Source organism: Phyllobates terribilis, unplaced genomic scaffold, assembly GCF_046119375.1.
Source record: "Phyllobates terribilis strain yellow unplaced genomic scaffold, ASM4611937v1 Scaffold_3__8_contigs__length_932513732, whole genome shotgun sequence".
Lineage (NCBI taxonomy): Eukaryota > Metazoa > Chordata > Amphibia > Anura > Dendrobatidae > Phyllobates > Phyllobates terribilis.
In genome coordinates this window covers 891,776,903-891,800,174 of record NW_027362763.1, presented here as the reverse complement: position 1 = coordinate 891,800,174, position 23,272 = coordinate 891,776,903, and the positions used below count along the sequence as shown (strand labels likewise).

The 23,272-nt window shown below is 40.7% G+C and overlaps 1 protein-coding gene across 3 annotated transcripts in view; it reads right to left on the bottom strand.

The window, feature by feature from the left end:
• Positions 1-966: 966 nt before the first annotated feature.
• The window catches only part of ESR1 (estrogen receptor 1), a 651,368-nt gene continuing 629,062 nt past the window's right edge, over positions 967-23,272 (bottom strand). For all 3 annotated transcript variants that reach the window (XM_073672708.1, XM_073672710.1, XM_073672709.1), the window contains one exon: positions 967-9,422. In XM_073672708.1, the coding sequence (XP_073528809.1) occupies positions 9,194-9,422 (229 nt within the window). In that variant the 3' untranslated portion in view covers positions 967-9,193. The remainder of the gene's footprint in view (positions 9,423-23,272) is intronic.

The following is a 23,272-nucleotide window of genomic DNA, read 5'->3' as shown; positions in this document are numbered from 1 at the left end:
CGGATGCAGATTGTTTGAGAAAAGAATCGCTTTGATTGTTTGAGAAAATAACCGCAGATCTGCCCTACCCCATGGTATAACATTGGACTGTGTGCTCTCCGATAAAACATTAAATAGCACTCAGCTGTGTTATATGGCAGTGCAGTGTAAGCGAGCCTTTATGGTTGCTTCTGCCAAGATGGGGTCCAAATATATTGGTCCTTATGAAATAATTGACGTCTTTAACCATGTAACTTTCCCCCTGAAATGTCCTTTAGGATAACTAATATGTTTCATAAGTCTCTGCTCAAGAAATATCATTTGCCTTTTCACCCTGTTAGACTATCACAGGAGGAGGGGGAGATCTAAGAGCTACATTAGAATATTACAAAGAATTCTGGAGGGGATCAGTGCATTATCTGGTGCACTTAAAAGGTTAAGGTCCATAGGAGAGGTCCTGAGTTCTGGCTAGCAACATCAATGCTGGCAATCTTAGCAGGAAATTCCATCAGTCCCTTACTGACAAGACTGGACCGGAGGGTTCAGAAGCTATCTCATCAACACCTGGACCTACTCCAGAAACAATCGCTTCTGTCACCAGGCTCCGCCATTTTCACTGTACCGGTGGCGCTAGTGATGTAGGAGACATCATGTTCATTGTCTCAGGGTGATGCAGACATTGTCCTGTCAGAAATATGTGAATGAGTTCTGTAGTTCCATCCAGCCAGACTAATGGGTGTGTGCGCTGCCCAGTTGGTGTAATCATCTCTCTGCTGTGGCCTAAGGGACAACACCACACCCTATTTAAACTCCAATAATTCTTCTGGGTATTGCCAGATATTGTGCCTGGAAACTCAGTGATATTTGGATTTTTGGTTCGTGATTCAGTCCCTGTTGGTGGTTTTGGTGCATACAAAGCCTGTGTGAATACAGTGTGGTAGTGTTCACAGACATCTAATAAGGGACAAAGAATTAAAACAGAAAACATTATTTTAGGCTAGTTTTATTTCAACATCAAACAGATTGAGAAAAACATCTTTACATTTTTCAGTTTCAGGTTTTCCATCGTATTTTAGACAAAACAGAAGCGTACACTATTTTTTTTTTTAACAAAACAGAATGAATAACATTGACAATGTAAAATATCACACCAAATACATTTTGGTGCATAAAGTTCAAATTTAAACTGGTCTCCAAAGAGAAACATTGAAAAAGTATAATGAAAATTAATGCAATCCAAAACATTCAGATAAGTATTTTTTTTATTTATTTACTGGTGCTGCATATTTATAAACTGGAAGCATACACAAAGCCATCTACTGAAAATTAATGAATTATTTTGTAAAGCTTTCATCTTCTGCTTTAATTGTGATGCTTTCAACAATTATAGTGGTAGTTTTAGAACCTAAATTAAGTGCACATCATATAAAGGTCTCATCTGTAATGCAGCTTCTCAAGACCCTGGATATTTCTTAGTAAATTTAGCAAAATAAGAAAAGAATGCCTGTGCTAGTAAATATTACTATTATTTGTGTTTTGTAATAAATGTAAAACACCAAAACAAAGGAAAATACTGTGTTTGATATGCTGGTCCCCCGACTTCCTGAATATCCAGATTTCATTGAGGAATTTATTCAGAATAAATAATTTTTTATGTAGGCAAAACATCAAAAGTTTTACATTGTTACACTATATAAATCGGTTGTCCAATATGAAAAAAATAATCCTTAAATGTGTATAATATAGCAAGGTATACAATTACTCATCAGCAACGGTTCCTGGCCCCATTAGCTCAACACAGGTGAGTTTCCATTGTTAGTACTTTATCAGTGCTGTGTGTAAAAAGGGCTGGCTGCTTGAACCATTGCCGTAGCTAAGCCAGTCCCTTTTCTGTTACAGTCAATGCATAGACAGAAAAGGCAGCTGACTTAGGTATTAAATTAAGCCAGTCAGCCATCCCTCTACACACGGAACTGGTCTTATCCCAAGACACTAAAATACAAGCTGACAAGTACTAATATCGTGAGATTGGTGTCAATTGGAAAGTAGAGATAAGAGGATGGATCCATGGAGGATCAACTTTGAATTGAATTTCTTGAAATTTGCAGGTCCCTACGAAATCTAACACTGTAATTCTATTTACAAGAATCAGCAAAGACAAATAAATAAAGAAATGCATGGCACCATGCTAAAGACTCAGTGAATGGCCTAATAAGATCAGGCACAGCCGCACAGGCTTCCCCAGAATGTCCTGCAGCTATCACATCACATGATGTAATCCAGCCAATCAAGGTGGATGATTACAGCCAGTATAAAAGATGGGGCAGCGCCACTTTCCAGATAACTTGTCAGCACGATTTTGTAATGTACAGTAAAGACATGGCTGTAGTGACGCTGTAATACTGATTAAAATGATACTTTTAGTGAAGAAATCTGCTTGGTGGTTCTTCTTTACTCAACCTTTTGAAATGTTCTGCTAATTAGATTTTGGTGCACAGGGGCTGGACTGTGCAAAAGTGGATCTTCTCCTCTTTGTTTTTGTATTCCCCAGCCCTTCTGCCTGGTTCCAGTCTTTGAAAAAGCAGTGACCTGCCTCCTCTGTTTCTGTTTCTAATATCCTCTTCAAACAGAGGAGGCAGGCACAGGTGCTGAGGAATCACAGACAGGGAGGAGAAGACCCAGTGTACAGTCCTGCGACTGTGCACTGAAATTTTAATTAGCATACAATTTCAAATGGTGATTAAAGAAGAACAACAAAGCTGATTCTTCACCAAATGTAATCAGTTTTACAGCGCCAATACAGCCATGTCTTTTCTTTACATTACAAAATAGTGCTGATAGGTTCTCTTTAAGCTTTTCCTAAGTATAGTGATAGGAGGTCAGAGCACACAGCTCATTCTACTTAGGAACAGAAAAAGGCCTAATCTGATTGTGATACACTACTACAGCTCTGAATTACATTGAAAATGGGAGTGGTAGTTCCAGTCTGTGATTCAAGTCATATAGGGAGGTGCTGTACCTGCATAGTCACTCAGTGTGACTGTGAATTGATCTGTGATGTACTGTAGTAACAGAACCTTAATAACAGACTTTTTTCATTCTTCACACACTATGAACAAGCAGGGCAATACTAAACCTTCAGTGCTAAATTTGCCATTAAACCAAAATCCTGAACTAAGGCTTGTGTGTCACTGAAAGTGTGCTTCCTGTATTGTGAGATGGGCAAGCCATGTTTTTTTCACATGCCAAAGGAAAAATCTTCATAATCCAGGAATTAAAACACAGCTGTCTACAACACAAAGTGTGCATTTTGAAAAAAAAAATATTTGCTTTTTTTGCACACATTCTTGTAATAACAGTCCAATAATCCACTGTTGGTTACAACTGGTTACCATCCATTTTCCCTTGTCAGTTGGACATTAATAAGGCTGTTTCCATTAAAGAGCTCAAAACATGTTCAATACAGTCCTAGGAGCACTCAGAGTGTTATACACATATTTCCTGACCAATTAGAGGCTTTTCAATATTGTGATTCACGACAAACTTATTCAACAAAAATCAGCTTTTTGGGGGGAAAATTCAGGAAAACTGGTGAATTCGAGTTTCAAATGATCCAACCAACTCTAATTGGAAGCATATGAGTAGGTTGTGTGTCTTACTACACACATTTAAATATTGCTTTTTTTTTAACTGGACAACCTCTTTAACTTAGAAAACTATACAATTACTAACATGGCAAGTTTAGATGTGGCACAATTGCTGCTAATTAGTTTATCACAGAATTTCAATTGGATTTATAAAAGATGTGAATAAGTAAGTGCAGCAGTTATAAGGCAGCACAAGATGAAAGGTATCTAACATGCCTAGTGAGTTGCCGCAAATATATCATGGCACATTTGCCAGTTTAAAAAGTATGGCCCCGTGTACAAGTTTTCTATAGATTATAAATTCAAGCATCTAAGGCTAATTTGGTGTTTGAGGACAACATCTGGCCTGACTTGTACAGACAAAAGTATAGGCAAATGTTTGTAACTGTTTGACTTTGCATATGTCTGCTATAGACTGCCATTAAAAAACTGTTTGTATCCTCTTTTTACCTCTATGGAGAAATTAAGTTGACTGGACAAATGTATGTAAAAAGGACATCCTTTTGGCATAGTTTTGACCACTAAAGACTTTAGGCATATGGATCGACACACAGAAGTCATGCTCCATAGTCTTTGTATGAGTTGATCCCACAAGACTCTGTATCTAACTTCCATGATTCTAACCAGCCCAACACAGGGAGCATCTCAGGAAATGGAAAACATACATATTAAATTTATAATGTGCAATTTCTTTTTATTTAGGTTATTTTATTAATATAATGCCTCCATTCTACCTTCCAACCAACCATATGTTTGTTTCAGCTTTGGAAATTTTTAGGGTCAATTTCCTAATGTGTCGAAATGCATGCTTTCCATTGAGTAAGAGTGAAAAAACAGTACAACACTCAGCCTCATGATTTTTAAAATGATTTGTTAAAGATCTTTTTTTTGTTACATTTTTGTATTTTTTATTAAATAATTCTAGGGCGTCTCTTCTTATAATTCCTTTTTGTGCCTTTTCTCTTTTATTCCTTCTAATCTTTTTTTTTAATATAAATTGACAACTGGGTGTTACCAATTGTGAGTGTATCCCTACACATTCTGACACTGCCCAATCAGTGATGACAATGTCAGACTGTTAGGGACAAACCCCTATGACAAGGAAAATAGAAATACCCAGTTGTTGATTTATTCATAGATAATCTGGAGGAATAATAGAGGAATGGCACAACAAAAACATGCAGATTTGTTATTTCACGGTGAATACAAGTATTTGCTAAACCATTCAAGTCAGGAGAGGTGACATGACCTTATTAACCAGTATCCTATAATAACTGTTCTCATTGCTAATAAATGTTTTATTATTGGGGACAGGAATTCTTCAAATCCCAGAATAATGCAATTTTGTATTTGTTTTTTTCACTTTAGGATTTTTTGATACCTGCGCTGTGCAATTTATTTTTAATTTACTACTGTGTACCTACTGCCATATAGGCAAAAGATCCATTTACATGGACCGACCGAAGGTACGATATGATCAATAAACTTTTCCCATTTGATGCCTGTTTACACAGAGAGACTGAAGTTAACAATGCACTGAGTTATCTATACTAGACCGCTCAGAGCACATAGGCTGCATAGTTCTCAGTAGTACGAGTACTGTTTACACAGGTCGATGCACCACCGAGGATGATAATCTTTTATTCTGCATTTTGCTCATTCATCAGGTGATCAGCAGCCTGTTTACATGGCAAGATAATTGTGAAACGAGCGTTTTTAACAATGTTCGTTCATGATGTTTAAATGCCCCTTAAGTCTCTGTCTGCTGGAACAAGAGTCAAATATATTAGCTGCCAGTTATCATTAGAGTTAGAACACATCAATAGTTTACCTATATGTTCAGCCTCACTTTTATTTGCACTTGAAGCTTATTAAAGACAATTGAGATAAAAGGCACAAATATTTGCAGATGCAGCTTCCAATCAATACCTACAGCTTCATTTATAGAAATCATGTGACACTGTATAAGAAATACATTCAACTGTCCAATAGGATAAACCTATTTCGGTTACATAAGGTGCTTTTCTTTGTACAATCAAACCATGCATATAGGTATAAGAATATGTAATGTGGAGAAAAAGATATATGTATGCAAATATAAAAGAGGCACAATTTTTGGGGTCTTGTATTGACATATACACAAGAGACCAAATTTTTGCCCACTAACTTTCATTAACATTTATAAAATTTCGGAAAAGTGTGTTGTTGCACGTGACTGATTTGGGGCTGATAATGGTTTAATTTGCAGTGTTAGATGGTTCTGCAATAGTGCTATACTGTTATATTGCAGACAAATCCAATACAAATTATCAAGTTGAGCTTATATTAGGAAAACTCATTGTGATATCATTAAAGGGTTATTTGCAAGATCAATAACTACCATCTATGGAAGGATAGGGGATAACATGGTGATCGCACAGGGTCTGCCCCGTCTTGAATGGAGTGGAGGTGTGCATGCTCCATTCATGGTCCCTGGGAATGTCGGAAAAAACAAGTATATCACTCGGCCGTTTTCAGCAGTGCCATAGATAAATGGATCAGAGGTCAAACATATGCATCTTCGCCCCCAAGATGGGGCTTTGCAGAGCCCATTACAGACACTATTGTGGGTTTATATAGGTAAACATATTACTTTATCTTAAATGCCTATGCACACACAATATCATATATCTGCGATATACGGATGCATAATATGGCACCTACAATAATGTTTGCATTTGAATGGTGCCAAGGTTTGCCTCTAATTTCATACAAAGGCCTACAGAGGTTTTTTCTAATGGCTTGAAGCCTTCTCAAAAAATTATCTCAATGTCTAAACAAGGAGGTCTCAAAGAGTTAAATGACAAAATAATTTCTGCTACATCTGGATAAGAAGAATAAAAACTGCTATCCCTGCAGACCTTCAGATATTGTATCCAATTCCTTATAAGTTTTTCGAGGTTTATGGAATACCTATAGTAGTACTCAAAAGGTATTATAAGGTTTAATTTTCCTATTATTAAGTTTGTGCAGGAAAATGTAATCCTAAACTGCTGCTTGTGGGGACAGTTCATCTTTTGATTCATTAGGATAAGTTAGTGCATTTATGGGGTCTCTTCCCCATTTTGTCTGGTACCCATAGTACATTAAATGATAGTGCAACATTGCTTTCATAACAATGTAGTTTAGAGAAAGTAATCAGAGTATGAGTATATTTTTCAATTAGGTGTTTAAACCTCAGGGGAGACCTAGTGTCATTAATTATTGTAATAAATGTTTTTAGAGTTGGGCCCGGTACAGGAGCTGTCCCCGGGGATTAGTGCCTCTCCCCCAATGTAAGTAAACAGCATTAGCTTAATGCGTCATCATTTTCGCCTTGATAATAGTGCAATTAATACGCCACCGATGGCATATGTAAGGTGCAAACCTTCAGAGGTTTTTACATTTTTAGCAGGATCCAAGTAAAAGTTAAAACGCAAGTGGGAGCATCACAGCTTAAGATCTCGTAAAGTAATTAGATTTGGGCTTGTAAATGGGTCTATCTAAATAATGATATGTTAAATAATATATCTAACAATTTATTGCCACTAATGAGACTCCATTCTGAATTGCCATGGGTGTTACTTGATCCCCCCCCCCCCACCTCATCTCCTCAACCTTGATTTTTTTTCTTTCTTCATTAGTTAGTGTTTGAGCAGATCAGAGACAAAGATTGTCCCTGTCTTTACAAGTCACTATTGTGGTGGCAAATGAACATTGGGCAATGGAAATTGTGGGTAGGGGTACTCAAAACTATACATTTCTAAGAGCAATCTGAGAATATTCGATGTTCCAGTTAATTTACAAAAAAGAAAATCGATCCACAGGGCTTCCATAGCTGGTCAAAGCTAGTAGAAGAAGGCAATGCCCAATTATCCCATTTTGGAGCAAAACAAATGTCCTTTACAGATGACATAAACAATGAACATCTACAGAATATTGGTGGCCAAGGTCCTATGTGTGGTGGGTGTGTTGGCAACTGTAGAAGACACAGCATTAAATATCCTATATCCATGAATAGTTATATTATAAGTGGAGAACCGGATTTTCAATCAAGGTGTCCTGGACACGGAACATTTCAGCGTGTGCAAAACAATATATCATATTATACAAATTACACAAGGAGAGCTCATGATGGGGGATAGATGATGAACTCAAAGTAGAAAATGCCAAGCTTCTCATGCAAGATATATTCTTTTACATCATCTTGATGGATAATGAAAAACCACAGTAAATTTATATATTATAGTTGACCAAAAACCTTTTAGACCGTTGACCAAAATTTTTGCCACAAAAAAAGATATAAACTCAATTTGTGAAGAACTGTATCATTTTATAGTTTATACTTTCTAACCTATTGATACATACTTATGTAATGTAGAACCCAAACCCATTTTCGCCTGCCATACTTTTTCAGTCCGGCAGGACAACAAATAGAATTGATTTACAAATTCAACAATCTGCCCAGTTTGGTCAAACCATAGTATTCAATCAGTAAGTCTATTAGTCTATTATTCTCTCCAATTCACCCAAAGTGATACGATTTTGCCCAACGTATCCGAAATGAAGGTGAATTTTCTCCTATAACGATCATTTGCTTCAGGGTATTGTCTGTACGGTCTGATTACTATATATCATATGAGCTGTGCATAGTGCTGAACACAACCACTGATAAGCTACACAGCGGTCAGCAAAAGAAGAGTTAAATTATGTAGAATTGTTATAGTTAAGGCCACAAATATCTAGATTAGTGGTATAAAACAGTATAAAGTAAAGACATAGCATAGGATTTATTTTAGAAAGTAAAAGACTTATAAAAGTAGTTAGGATCAGGACCATAGTAACCCACTGTCAGGTGTCTAAATTAATGACTTTTAGCCCTTGAGGACTACATAATAACTATAAAAAGTACATTGTACCCATTGCAGTTTAGGCACCATGTGTATTCTCATGAATATACTGTTTTTCATGGAAACTTGTCAGTAAAAGGGAGAGAAATCATTAAGTAATATGGATGGTAGAACGTATATACAAGTAGTACATATAATGGAACTATCAATATCTACAGAAACACTGAGAACTAGATACACTTACATAACTGTAGGTAAGGTGGTCTTGTAAATGATATATGTTAATGCTATGTGTTTAATTGGTAAAAACTTGCATGTGTGAGCCTATGTAATACACGAAGTGCGGAATGCGTCAGCAGCTGTCCATGCTATCCCCACACTATCCATCTAGGAAATACAAGCTGAAGAAAACAACTTATGCACAGCGTTACATGTAAGAGCATCACATAAAGCTTTGATTTTGATGGGTAGAGCACAATAAAGCAAAGGATCCTTTTCCTTGTGTTGCACAGCAAGCGACTATGAAGACCTGCACCATAAATGATTCAGAATAGATGCATGCCGGAGTGTGTTTACATATGCAGCATTTTACAGCTGATCTGATACACTGACTATAGTTAGGTAGTATACTGCTGGGAATTTTTTGGCCACAAAAGGCCAATTAATTAAAAAAAAAATTTAAGTAAGTAAAAAACGTTCTCATACTGTATTCTGCAAAGCCGCTTCCTCTCTATTGACATAATAAGCCTGTAAGCAAGGTGACGTTGTGGTCGCAGCATTTAAAGGGCTCTGGCTGTCTTCCTCTTGAGCTACAAATTTGTCTTTAGGTGTATGCATCCGATGGGCATCCAACATCTCCAGCAACAAGTCATAGAGGGGTACAACATTTTTGCACTTCATGCTGTACAGATGTTCCATTCCCTTATTGCTGTAAAGATAGAAGTAACATTATTATTTAGTGCAGAAAACGTCATATTCCACCGACACTGGCTTTATAGTCAAGAAATGTAAAATCAGTTTATTTGTGCATTGGCTGTATTAAAAAAAATCTCCAGTTATCATATAAAAGCCATCCTCAAGTAAATGTTTGTAGATCAATGTCAGCTCCTACTGAGTCCGTTCACATCTAACTGTGCAGTAACTGATCAATTCCTATCACAGCTACGCAATTCTGTCCTTTCATCTCAGCACTCAGTCTCAGGGCTCATTCACATGTCCACTTTTCACTTATGAGTTTGATCCATGATTTTCATGAATATAACTCCTACCTAGAATAGTCTATGTTCATATGTTTGATTTTCTTTTGCAGACCGAGTGGTCCAAATAAAATTGTTGAGACATCTCCAATATTGATCTGAGTGTCGGATCAAAATCGGCAATATAAGTCTATGGGTGTGTTAAAAAATCTGACAGAACTCGGATGCCATCCAGATAGGAGAAGGTAGAAAAACTTTTTTACCCATCTGAGAAAAATGAATGAAACTCAAACCAAACTTGAACGAAACTCTGATAAAAATCTGATGAAAGTTGAACAAAATTACTAATGAAATTGGGACCATTTTTCTTGTATGCGAAAAAAGGAAAGACATGTGAATGAATCCTTAGTTTCAGTCAGGGATGTAAAAGGGATGGGGTTCATGGCTCAGATCTGAATTATCCGAAATGCTTTCCCATCACTCCTCCTACTGCAGTTTTACTTCTCCTGCTCTTGAACATTTTTGTAATGTTTTCTGCCTTCTGCTGGTAAAAGGTGACAACAGTCAGGTTACGGAGGAGAGCCTTTGCTTTTGTTACGGTATCACAGTGATGTGTGAGTGATAGTTTTTAGCTCACCATGACCCATTATTATTTTGTGCCACTTCAATCTATATGAAATAAAAATGCAGAATGTAATAATGAATGTTAAAGGGAACCTGATTCATGCTGCTCAAACCTGCGGATAGTCTCTATAGTCGGATCTTGAAAGTACAACCTCTCTGAAACGCCATAGCGTTACAGAGAAAAATATACCTGGCTGAAAATGTGCTGGGAGATTCTGGTCTGGTATCTCTCATCTTCCTCTTGACAATACCCCATAGATTCTCTACGGGATTAAGGTCAGGCGAGTTTGCTGACCAATCAAGCACAGTGATACTGTTGTTTTTAAACCAGGTATTGGTACTTTTGGCAGTGCGGACAGGTGCCAAGTCCTGCTGGAGAATGAAATTTCCATCTCCAAAGAGCTTATCGGCAGAGGGAAGCATGAAGTGCTCTAAAATTTCCTGGTAGACGGCTGTGCTGGCTTTGGTCTTGATAAAACACAGTGGACCAACACCAGCAGATGACATGGCTCCCCAAACCATCACGGATTGTGGAAACTTCACACTAGACCTCAAGCAGCTTGGGTTGTGGCCTCTCCACTCTTCCTCCAGACTCTGGGACCTTGATTTCCAAATGAAAATTGGAACTCTGGGACCTTGTGGAGTGTGTCAATGACTGCCTTCTGGACATGTGTCAAGTCAGCAGTCTTCCCCATGATTGTGGAGCCTACTGAAACAGACTAAGGGACCTTTTTAAATGCTTAGGAAGCCTTTGCAGGTGTTTTTTGTTAATTAATTTACTGAGATAATGACTTTTGTGTTTTTATTGGCTGTAAGCCATAATCATCAACATTAACAGAAATAAACACTTGAACTAGAACACTCTGTTTGTAATGACTATATAATATATGAGTTTCACTTTTTGTATTGAAGAACTGAAATAAGTTAACTTTTTGATAATATTCTAATTTAGTGAGATGCACCTGTACATAGGGCCTGATTCATTATTGCATTTTCTCTCTTTCTTGACTAGTTTTTGGTATTTTTCTCCTGCTTTTATTTGCTCCTTATTCTTCTTTTAATTTGTGCCTTTTTAAGTCTATTTTTTATCTGTTTGCCTTTTCTTTTAATGTCCGTCATTATGGGCGAGGTTTGAGTTTTACAGATGTTTTTAGCTGATTCACGAATTGTGACTTTTTAAAAAGTAGCAACATTTTTGCACAAATATACCCCAGTCTCTCCACCCTACCGCAGTGATTTTATGTACGCTTGAAATTTTTGCACCAATTTTGGGACATTTTAATGAAATGTGACTTTTGTGCTAAAATGTTGTAAAAAAAGGTTAGCGAAAAAAAATAAAGAACATTTTTTATTTTGCGCACAATTCATGAACCACATGCACTACTTTGAAGAGTATGGCACAAAAAACATTTACGAATATCATAGGTCAAAAAAAGTAAAGTGACTTTAAAAAATTTAATTGGGCCCATAGTGTTCTTCACTGGTTGCCTGTACTGTGTACTCTGTGTGGCGCTGTGTTGGTTTGTGCACAGGGCAGAGCTCTAAGTGTCATTATTTTTTGTGCATAGTGTGGCGACATTGCTTATTATAAGGCCAATGACACTTTTTAGCAACTGCCTACGTTTGTGTATTCACATGTTCATGACACTAAACTGTCCTTTACATCTTGCATATGCCTGTGATCTCAGAGTTTCACTGAACTAATCTTCTGTCATGTTATTATGAAAAGTCAGATGGGTTCTTAAATGATAGTGCCATTTTAACGATAAGGATTAATAGTCAGCTCGTAAAACTGATATAAAATAGGAGGCACAGAGCACAATATTATGATTTTATGCTTAGATATCAAATGATAGTTTTAACTTATCAAACATTAGACATTAATGTACAGAACAAATAGGGCACTTGGCACATTGAACTATCAGCCTTGTATATCAGTGGTTGGAACTCATGTTGTACATTGACTGTATTTGCCTGTGGAAATGGGAACTTTTTTTCACTGTTTTGTATTGTTGGAACACTCATACCACAAAAACACATCATTACTAGCACTAAAATGCTCGGGTACTCGTTATTGTAGTCGAGCAAATTGGAATACTCGGGTGCTCGACCCGAGCAACGAGCCCAATGTAAGTCTATGGGAAACTCGAGCATTTTTCAGACGGCTCTCCCCGGCAGTCTGCAGAGGGCCTAAAAATTTCCCAAATCGATGGGAACAGTGCTCAAATGACATAGGAACAGCATAAGAAAGACCCCTGGAAGCATTTCTGACTCCCAGGTCACTGCTGTCAACAACGTTGTCAGAGGTATTATGCCACATAGTTACATAGTTAGTAAAGCCGAATAAAGACTTGCGTCCATCAAGTTCGACCTGTTAGTTCTGTAATTGCTAAAGTTGATCCAGAGGAGGGCAAAAACCCCAAATGATTTAGCCAATCTTCACCTGAGGAAAAATTCCCTCCCGACTCTGAAACCAGCAGTCAGAATAAATCCCTGTATCAACCTACTATTTTATTCTATTTTTAAGTATATGCAGAAATCTGCCTGGTATCTAGAAATGCATCCAGTCCCCGTTTGAACTGGTTTAGTGAATCCGACATTACCGTCTCCTCACTCAGTGAATTCCATATTCTCACTGCTCTTACCGTAAAGAACCCCTTCCTATGCTGGTGCTGAAACCTTTTCTCTTCCAGTCTTAGTGAATGCCCTCTTGTTACCGTAATATCCCTCCTTTTGAACAAATCCCGGGCAAGGTCTCTATACTGTCCCCTAACATATTTGTACACATTTATTATGTCCCCCCTCAACCTTCTCTTTTCCAGGCTGAATAGTCCTAGTTTTGCCAACCTCTCTGGGTATTGCAGTCCCTCCATTCCCCTTATTAATTTTGTTGCCCTCCTTTGTACCTTTTCAAGCTCATTTATATCCTTTCTATATATTGGGGCCCATAACTGAGCACAGTATTCCAAGTGTGGTCTGACCAGTGCTTTGTACAGTGGAAGAACAATGTTCTCATCCTTTGCAGCTATACCTCTTCTGATACATCCCATTACCCTGTTTGCCCTTACAGCAGCCGCCTGACTTTGGGCACTCCAATTTAGTTTGCTATCAATCAAGATGCCCAAGTCCTTCTCCATCTCTGAATTCCCCAATGGTTTCCCATTCAGTGAGTACTGGTGACTTCCATTTTTCCTTCCCATATGTATGACCTTACATTTCTCCTCGTTAAACCTCATTTGCCATTTAATGCTCCACCTACCCAGCTTATCCAAATCCCTCTGTAGGTCTGCACTGTCCTCTTTTGTATTAATTGTTTTACATAACTTTGTGTCATCTGCAAATATTGATATTTTACTATTTATCCCGTTGACTATGTCGTTAATAAAGATATTAAATAACATTGGGCCTAGTACAGACCCCTGTGGTACACCACTAGTGACGCTTACCCAATCTGAGTATATTCCATTTATAACCACCCTCTGCCTTCTATCCTTTAGCCAGTTAGCTACCCACTTGCAGACATTTTCCCCCAGCCCCATCATTCTCATTTTGTATACCAACCTATTATGTGGCACGCTATCGAACGCTTTTGAGAAGTCGAGATACACGACATCCACTGGTTCCCCCTGATTTACTCGAGAGCTAACCTCCTCGTAGAAGTCAATCAGGTTTGTTTGGCAGGAGCGATTCCTCATGAATCCATGTTGGTTCGGGGTTAATAGATTATTAGCATCAAGATGCTCCATGATTGCCTCATTAATAAAGCCTTCAAAAATTTTGCCCACGACGGACGTCAGACTCACCGGCCGATAGTTTCCGGTGTTACTTTTTGCTCCCTTTTTGAATATTGGCACTACATTCGCCTGTCGCCAATCAAGTGGCACAGACCCAGTCTCAACAGAGTCCTTAAATATAAGATATAACGGTCTGTCTATCACATTACTTAGTTCCCTTAGTACCCGTGGGTGTATGCCATCAGGTCCTGCCATCAGGCCACTTTTATGGACTCACAATAAAACATACAAAAACGAAACCAAAATGGATTTTCCTGGGAAATATGTTAAGGAACATCCTTTCCAGCGTAATGACTTGTATATTAAGCAAAATAAATAACCAAAAACAAAAATGCTCCTCCACACCTTGGGCTATATTCACACATTGCGTTTTTGATGCGTTTTTGCACTTTCGCATTGCTTTCAACCAAGACAAATGCATTCACCAGGAAACGTCATTTTAACATTTTACAACCTTATGTGGCCATGTGGTGTGTGACACATCATCAGACACATCCTGTTTCATTTATGATGGCGGGGCCCTGAAAGTCACAAAGCCTATTTTTATAGGGCCATCAGGCTGCCCTTACTATTCTTAAAGGGCCAGCAGTCGGCCCTCGCTATTGTTAGAGAGTCATCAGCCGGCTATGCTTTGTTGTTCGCATTATTAATGAGTGGGTCTCCTATACTGTTATTGCATATGCAGTGACTGCAAGGGCTGCCAAAAATTTGGACGCAACCCAATACCCCTTTGAAGAGACATAGAGGAGGGTTTCAGTAAAAAAAATGTTCCCATTATAAAGGAGCAGGTCTCCTATAGCAGTAATGCCCATACTGTGACTGCAAGGGCTGCCAAAATTTGGGAAAAACCCCACTAACAATTTAAAGACACATAGAGCTGGGCCACAGTAACGAGTATGACATGTTCCCATTAGAAAGGAGAGGGTCTGCTATACAGTTATAGGGTATGCAGTGAGTCCAGCGACTGTCAAAATTTAGGAAAAACCCCACTAACAATTTAAAGACACATAGTGCTGGGCCACAGTAATAAGCACGACATGTTCCCATTAGAAAGGAGAGGGTCTGCTATTCAGTTATAGGGTATGCAGTGAGTACAATGGCTGCCAAAATTTAGGAAAAACCCTACTAACAATTTAAAGACACATAGAGCTTGGCCACAGTAACGACATGTTCCCATTAGAAAGGAGAGGGTCTGCTATACCATTACAGGGTATGCAGTGAGTCCAACGGCTGTGAAAATTTAGGAAAAACCCCACTAACAATTTAAAGACACATACAGTTGGGCCACAGAAACAAGTACGACATGTTCCCATTAGAAAGGAGAGGGTCTGCTATTCAGTTATAGGGTATGCAGTGAGTCCAACGGCTACCAAAATTTAGGAAAAACCCCACTAACAATTTAAAGACACATAAAGGTAGGCCTCAGTAATGACATATTTCTATTAGAAAGGAGAGGGTCTCCCATACTGTTTTCCTATGCAGCGACTGCAATGGCTGTCAAAAATGTGGAGGCACTCCAATGCCCCTTGCAAGAGATGTAGAGGTCAAAGGGCCTCCTGAAAACAATGTTCCCATTATTAGGAAGTTGACCTCCCATACTGTTTGCCTATGCAATGAAGCAACAGTTGCCAAAAATTTGGAGGAACTCCAATGCCCCTTGCAAGAGATGTAGAGGTCGGAGGGCCTCCTGAAAACCATGTTCCCATTATTACGAAGTGGGTCTCCCATACTGTTTGCCTATGCAATGAAGCAACGGCTGCCAAAAATTTGGAGGAACTCCAATGCCCCCTGCAAGAGACGTAGAGGTCAGAGGGCCTCCTGAAAACAATATTCCCATTTTTAGGAAGTGAGTCTCCCATACTGTTTGCCTATGCAGTGAAGTAACGGCTGCCAAAAATTTGGAGGAACTCCAATGTCCCTTGCAAGAGACGTAGATATGTTGTTATGGTACATATGGTGGTGATACGGTGGTGGAGGATGAGGATGCGAAGAAGGAGAAGGACAAGAGCAAATAGACAAAATCAGGAAGCGTACACCCATGTCTGGGTGTGAAGACAGAGGTGCATGGGAATAGAGTTAGACTTTCCCAAAAAAAGACACTGTATTTGAGTTTATGTTATGCTGCTATCATTCGGTGGTGTTGAGAAGTCTGGCCCAATCCAGCCGTTGTTCATTTTTATAAGAGTCAGTCTGTCAGCATTTTCAGTTGACAGACGGATGCGCTTATCGGTTATAATTCCATCAGCGGCACTAAAAATCCGCTCTGACAAAACGCTAACGGCAGGGCAGGCCAGGACCTCCAAGGCGTAGAGAGTCAGTTCATGCTATGTGTCCAGCATGCATACCCAATAATTATATGGCACAGAGGAATTACGGAGGACGTTGGTACAGTCGGCAAGGTACTCCCTCAGCATCTTCCGAAACTTTTCCCTTCTTGGGAGAGTACCCTGCGCATCAGAGCTTGTGCGATGGGAGGGTCTGAGTAAACTGTCCCAGAACTTTGACAGTGTTCCTCTGCCTCTGCTGGATTGCATTTGTGTCTCTCTCGCCTGTACTCCTTGGTTGTCCAACGAACTGCGACCTCTGCCTCCGCATTTTCAGATGGGAATTTTTTTAATAATTCTGCAACAAGGGCCTTCTCGTACTGCCCCATTTTATTAGGCCTGTCCTGCGCAGGAATAAGAGAGCGTGGGTCTAGAAGTGTCACCAACCAATAATGACTGTTACCCAAAATATGGACAATACGAGGGTGACGGGAAAGACAGCGTAACATAAACTTGAAGCTCATCAAGAGAATGCCAAGAGTGTGCAAAGCAGTCATCAAAGCAAAAGGTGGCTACTTTGAAGAACCTAGAATATAAGACATATTTTCAGTTGTTTCACACTTTTTTGTTAAGTATATAATTCCACATGTGTTAATTCATAGTTTTGATGCCTTCAGTGTGAATGTACAATTTTCATAGTCATGAAAATACAGAAAAATCTTTAAATGAGAAGGTGTGTCCAAATTTGTGGTCTGTACTGTACATCAACTCAAACTCCAGCTCAATGTGTGTGTTTTTTTAGCCTATCATTTGTGTATGCCTTTGGGGGCATTTTATTTTTTACTTCACTGCATGAAAACTGGGGTCATTATTTGTTCAATTGGGTTTCATTAAAACTTTTGCACCGCTTGCCTTCTATAGCCTTTATGTTACATTGTCTAGTACTGGCTGCAGAAGGAGATAACTGAGAATCTGTCAGTTGGTCTGCCAGCATGGTCTGATGGGGAATTTGTAACTGTTATCTATCTTTCTCTGGACTCCTCTCAGCTGATTTACCACCACAAATCACACCAAAGTTGAATGTGCAGTCAAACAAAAAGCCTGGGAAAGCCAAACAGTAAATTTTTTTTTAATGAAACTCAATTGCAAAAATGATTTTTTAGTCCTTAATACATGCATTTTAAGTCAAATAGAAAAATTATACCCAAAAGAGGACAACCCCTTTAACAGTGAGTAAATATTGCTTCCATATCTAGTATACCATCTTGTACACTTTGGAAGCCTTTTAGAACCATAGTGTTTCACTGTAGACGGTTTCATTTAGGCAGAAGATTTATAATATGAGTTTGGGCCAAGTACTAGAGCATGATGCTTAGATTTTCTTGCCAAGCACGTCTTATTATTCGAACAGATCAGAACCCTTACTCCAAGAGATTAAGATTTGCTTAAGAACTTTATTAAAACGTACTGGGAGTAACTAGTAAAAAAATTCCAGGGTTTATCTGTGATATTTTAACAATTTAGTTACATAACTTAAGACTTGGTTTATCAAAGCCAACTGTTTAGAAACACAGCCTAAATCATATCCTCAATATTCCTGGTCAGGTGGCTTAACGTGCACCTTCAATAGCCTTGGCTGAATGCTCCTTTCGCTATTCTTCCTGACTCCATCTTACACCTGTATGCTCGTTTTGGCTAAGCATGTACATGGGCTCTCAATGTGGAGAGGGGCAGAATTTGCTGCCTGAAACAAGTCTGGTTTGACTTCTTATTCCAATTCATGTGGTAAGGCTTTTAAGGACGCAGCCAATTTTCATTTTTTTTTCCTCTCTCTTTTCAACTAGCAATGACTTGTTATTATTTTTGGCCTTTATAGATGTATGGGGGCTTGCTTTTTGCAGGATGATTTGTCGTTTTGAATGACACCATTCATTTTACCATACAAAGCAAGGTAAACTGTCAAAAAAGTGCAGTGAAATCACAAAAAAAAAATGCAATTCCGTACTCCAGTGTGCCATGAAAAATGACCTGACAACACAATTCTCCAGGTCAGTACTATTTTAGTGGCTTAAAAAAATTCTGAACTATGAAAAAAAAAAATTGGTTTGTGTCACCAATTTTTGAAACACATAACTTTTTCAATTTTCCATCATTGGAGCTTTGTGAGGACTTGTTTTTTGTGAGGACTTGTTTATGACCACATTTTATAAGTGGTCATAAACTTGTAAAAATCTCATGAAAGAATAAAGTTACGTTAAAACCAAGCACACCATTGTTTTTCTTATGAAATTCTCAATAAGTTTGATGTGTCACATGACCCTCTTCCCATTGAAAAAAAATAAAGTTGGATCCAAAATGGCCAACTTCAAAATGGCTGCCATGGTCACCACCCATCTGGAAAAGTTTCCCCCCTCCCATACACTAATGTGCCACAAACAGTAAGTTGATATCACCAACCATTCCCATTTCATTTAGGTGTATCCATATAAATAGCCCGCCCTGTACAGACGCTGTGATACCAAATATTTAGTTTTTTTAATATTTTATATTACTTTATTTTTAAATAGGTAAAAGGTACGGTGAATAGAATGTTTATATTCTTTAATTTTGGCAATATTCTTAATTTTTTTTTTTACTCTTCACTTATTTTTTTCAAAACATATATCCCATTGTGCTAGAATAAACGTTTTATACGCCAGAAAAGTACCAGTTCTGGAGTAACTAACAGGTATAACCCAGAATCAGTGCCTATGTGGGGCAAATCTACATGGTCCACAAATTAAATGACTTTTTAAGTAAAAGTGAACTTTCTCTATATGTTGCTGTGATTTCCAAGAGACCTGATCCATATCATACACATGCAGAACAATAGCAGCTGTAAAGCTGCACATCTAACAGTAGCCACAATATTGTTATACACTAAGCATTAAATATTAAATTTTAAGGCCACTACCAGACTGGTTACTGAATTAAACATTACAGTCCAATTACCATCCAAATAAAAAAGAAAAAATATGTGTAATATAGTGCTTAGTGTATAACAATATTGTGGCTACTGTTAGATGTGCAGCTTTACAGCTGCTTTTGTATTGCATGTGTATGATATGGATCAGGTCTCTTGGGAAAAGGAAAATGGGCTGATGCTAAAGTGTGGGCACCCTGCATGGTTAGTATCTATAAAGCCAATGGAAATACTCCCATGCAAAATTAAAATAATCAATTAATCTTTATTGAAACAAGTTTGACAGATAAAAGGAGTCGTACTGCAGAGAGTAATAACAGGTAAGTATAAGTTAATTCTGTGTGTCCTAAGAAATGCTAGACAATTAATAGTTCATATGCATGCATTCATCTGTAAGAAATTTGATGCTAGAAAGTAACCCATATGGAGAAAGGTACACCATTTTACCAACAGTATTTTCCAACAATGGTATACCTTTCTCCATATCGGTTTTTAGTATCAAATTTCTTCCAGATGAATGCATGCATATGAACTATTAAAGGGCTTGTCCACTACTTTATATTACCCCCCCCCCAATGTATCCTCCCAGGGCCCCTAAGACTTTTTGTAAATACCTTCCGTTGCAGATAATGGCTGTGAGCGGCGCTATCACTGCCCACTCACAGGCATCACGAGACCCCTGGCTGCAGCCAGCTCTGGCATCCGCTGATGTCATGACAAGTGCTGGCAGAAGCCGGGGGTCTTTGTCTTCCTGGTTCCACAGTGGATGCCAGGCCGTGGGCAGGGTTACCCCGCACTTCACACCCATTATCCACTGCGCTCTCTGCCTCTCCCCATTCATTGGGAAAGCGCGCAGTGGATGCTGGGTGTGACGCGGGGGGGTAACCCTACCCACAACCCAGAAGCCACTGCAGGAACCCCAGCGCTCAGTCACGCCTCACTTGTCGTGACAATGTAATAGTGGGGAAGGACGTAGCCTTCCCTTGGCACTGAGGTACTTAAAAGAAGTGTTCCTGTAGTTAGACCTCTCTGAACTGTTGGTAGGCCAAGCTAAGGGGTTAGCTTCAGTGGTCCAGTCAGTAGAGTAGAGGGGGAACTTAGTGCCCTGATCAAGCCTTGAGTGTTGTAGAGCTTGTTCCTGGCATAATTTCTTGTGGGCTGCAGTACCTGTAATCAGCCACAAGATGCCACTGTCCTGGGTGCAGATGTCAGGTTGAGTCTGCTAGCAGTGTTACAGACAGTGATGGGGTTAATGCTGTGTTATGACAGTCCACAGAGGGTGGGCACTTTAGGAAAATCCCTGCTTAGTTTCCAGAAGCAGGAAGTGATGATCAGTAAGAGATAGGACAGTGAACTGTATGGGCAGCTTGACTATATGGTGGCTGCTAGTGTAGACGGGAGCTCCATGCCCTCAGACAGTGGGATCACCAGAGCAAAGGTTTCCCTGCGCAAGAGTCCTGTTAGCCAGCTGGAGAAACTCAACGGAGATATTGAGGACCCGGGGCACTTCTAGTCTACAGGTAGCAGAGGAAGATAAATAGGACTCCAGGCCCAAATCATGGGGGAGATATCAGATCCGGAACACTGTTGGTATTGCAGAAGAGTCTCTTGGGCTAGAGATAGAGTCACAGAGATGCTTCACTCAAAGAGGGAACCACGGCTGAAGATGTTGCCAGCGCCTGTGAGAGAGATAATAACCTGTCGGGCCTTATCCATTATATCTGCCTGTAAATATTGTACATATTCCTCTTCCCCAAGTAAAGTCACAGTTATGGTTATGAACATCGTGTCCTCTGAATTTATTGCTGCCCTGGTCCCAGAAGAGAAATGCCTGGAGACAGCCGCGATCGGATGGTTTGAAGTAAGTGGAGAGTCCCGCATACACAGCTACACATCAGAGGGAGGACATGAATTGTCTGTAGGGTGCCAGAGCGATAGGGGGCTACAGCTCGCCCACGACTACCTCGCTGGGGCACCTTACATTTGGCGTAGTTGGCAGGATGCGAGCTCCTCGCATGAAGAAAACGGGGAAGAGCCGACGCAGAACACTAAGGAGAAAGTGTTGGAAGGCATGCGGCCCAAGATGGCGGCCCGAAGCATGGATTCCAAGATGGTGACAGTGGCGGTAAAGTCTAGGAGAAGAACCGCCTATCGTGGGAGTGGACGGAGCCGGAGAGCGTGAAAAGATGTCCAGCCTCTTCGAGTTCCGGCCCAGAGGAGGATGGGCCCAGCGGTGAAGATGCGTCCCAGGATGGGACGTCCAGTGAGGAAGAGGGCGCGGCGCAAAGCGAAGTCCGGCCCAGTGAGTATCAGCGCGCATAGAGAAGGGGCGCGGCTGAAGGCGGAGCTGCCCAGAGTGACGAGTGACACGGCGGTCGCGTCAGAGGGCCGGCCCAGAAAGAGGAGGAGTTGGACGCGCAGGACACGCGCCATTTTCTGTCCAGCGCACGAGAGGAAGGAGGTGCTGCAGTGGACGCGCTAAGAAGATGGCAGCCGGAGGATCGGATGACCTGTCCGGGATGAGCGGTGAGGAGGAAATCCTAAAGCTGATTACACCAGGGGCCGCAATCGGAAGTCACTCACCCGCGGATGCTGCCTGTGAGTCTTTGCCTTTGCCCCCAGTGGCCGTCCAATGGTCCACTAGGCCTGACCCGGAGATGGGTCTGCTCATCCATGAATTGCGTGTGTGGAGTTGGAGCCGGATGCCGGAAGATGCTTCCTCCTCGGCGGAGGGCGAAAGACATTCTGGTGGGGCCGAAGCAGCTGCCACAGCATCATCTGATGAAGGTGAGTGGCCCATACCCCGGTGGCTGGACCCGCTTGTGGAGCCGTTAACGACAACTTCTGGGGCAGCAGAGGGGGCCTCTAGGCTGGAAGGAGCTGATGCGGAGGCGAGGCCTCCTAGAAGGAAGGCCACATGGTAGAATTTCTGGCAGCTGGCATTGGAGGCCATAAACGCCCCCTCGGCAAAGCGGTACGCCGAGCTCGGTAGTCTGAGGTGGACTACCCGCAACCCCCCGATGACGCCACGAGAACAGTGGCGATGGACTGATACCTTCCTGAGAGGCTGGCTGGAGGGGTCCAACGCGGCACAGAGGGAGTCGGTGGAGGCTTCTCAGACCCGGGGGCGGGTCATAGAGTTCCGTATCCGTGAGGGGTACGGGTTTCCAGAAGAGGAGTGGACCGGGCACGAGGTGTTCATGGCCCGTGAAGTGATTAAGCGGGACTATCTGCCCGACCGTCTCCACAACCTGCGTGTGGGGGACATCGTACACTTTATAAAGTGTGAATGCTCTAGAGGGTGGTATGCGGCTGCACTCACCCGACCGTATAAGTGGGAAGATGTACTTAAGAAGGAGGAGGAGGTCTTTCGGCGAAGGGCCAAGAGAGAGGCCCTGCAGCGCTGGGCTAGAGAAGCCCCTAAAGGATTCTTGCCCCCTCCCAAGGCCGTCGTCCTGCAGGAGGATGAATCCAGGAAACAGCAGTGGGGAGACATTGTAAGTGAAGATGAGGAAGACTTCACGAGCTGCAGTAGAGCCGACTCTCCCAGTGAGACGCCTGATGCTGATTCAGCAACTAAATACTAGTGTTGAGCCACCCCCGTAGTGTTCGAGTTCGGTTCGTCGAACACCCGTGTGTTCGCCGAACTGTTCGTCGAACTGTTCGTCGAACACCTTCGAACACCGTTAAAACCAATGGCAGGCAAACAAAGCACATAGAAACACATAGAAAACACCTTCAAAGGTGTCCAAAAGCTGACAAACTGCTCAGAAGACATAACTAACACATGGAAAAGTGACAAGTACATATAGTCATGCGAAAATAAAAGAGGTGGAGGAGTAAAAGGAGGGGGAGACACAGATATAGGCATGTCATGCCCTTCTAAAATCCAAAAAGTGAGAAGCCGACACGGCCAGTCCGCTCCTGCCCGTGCCACC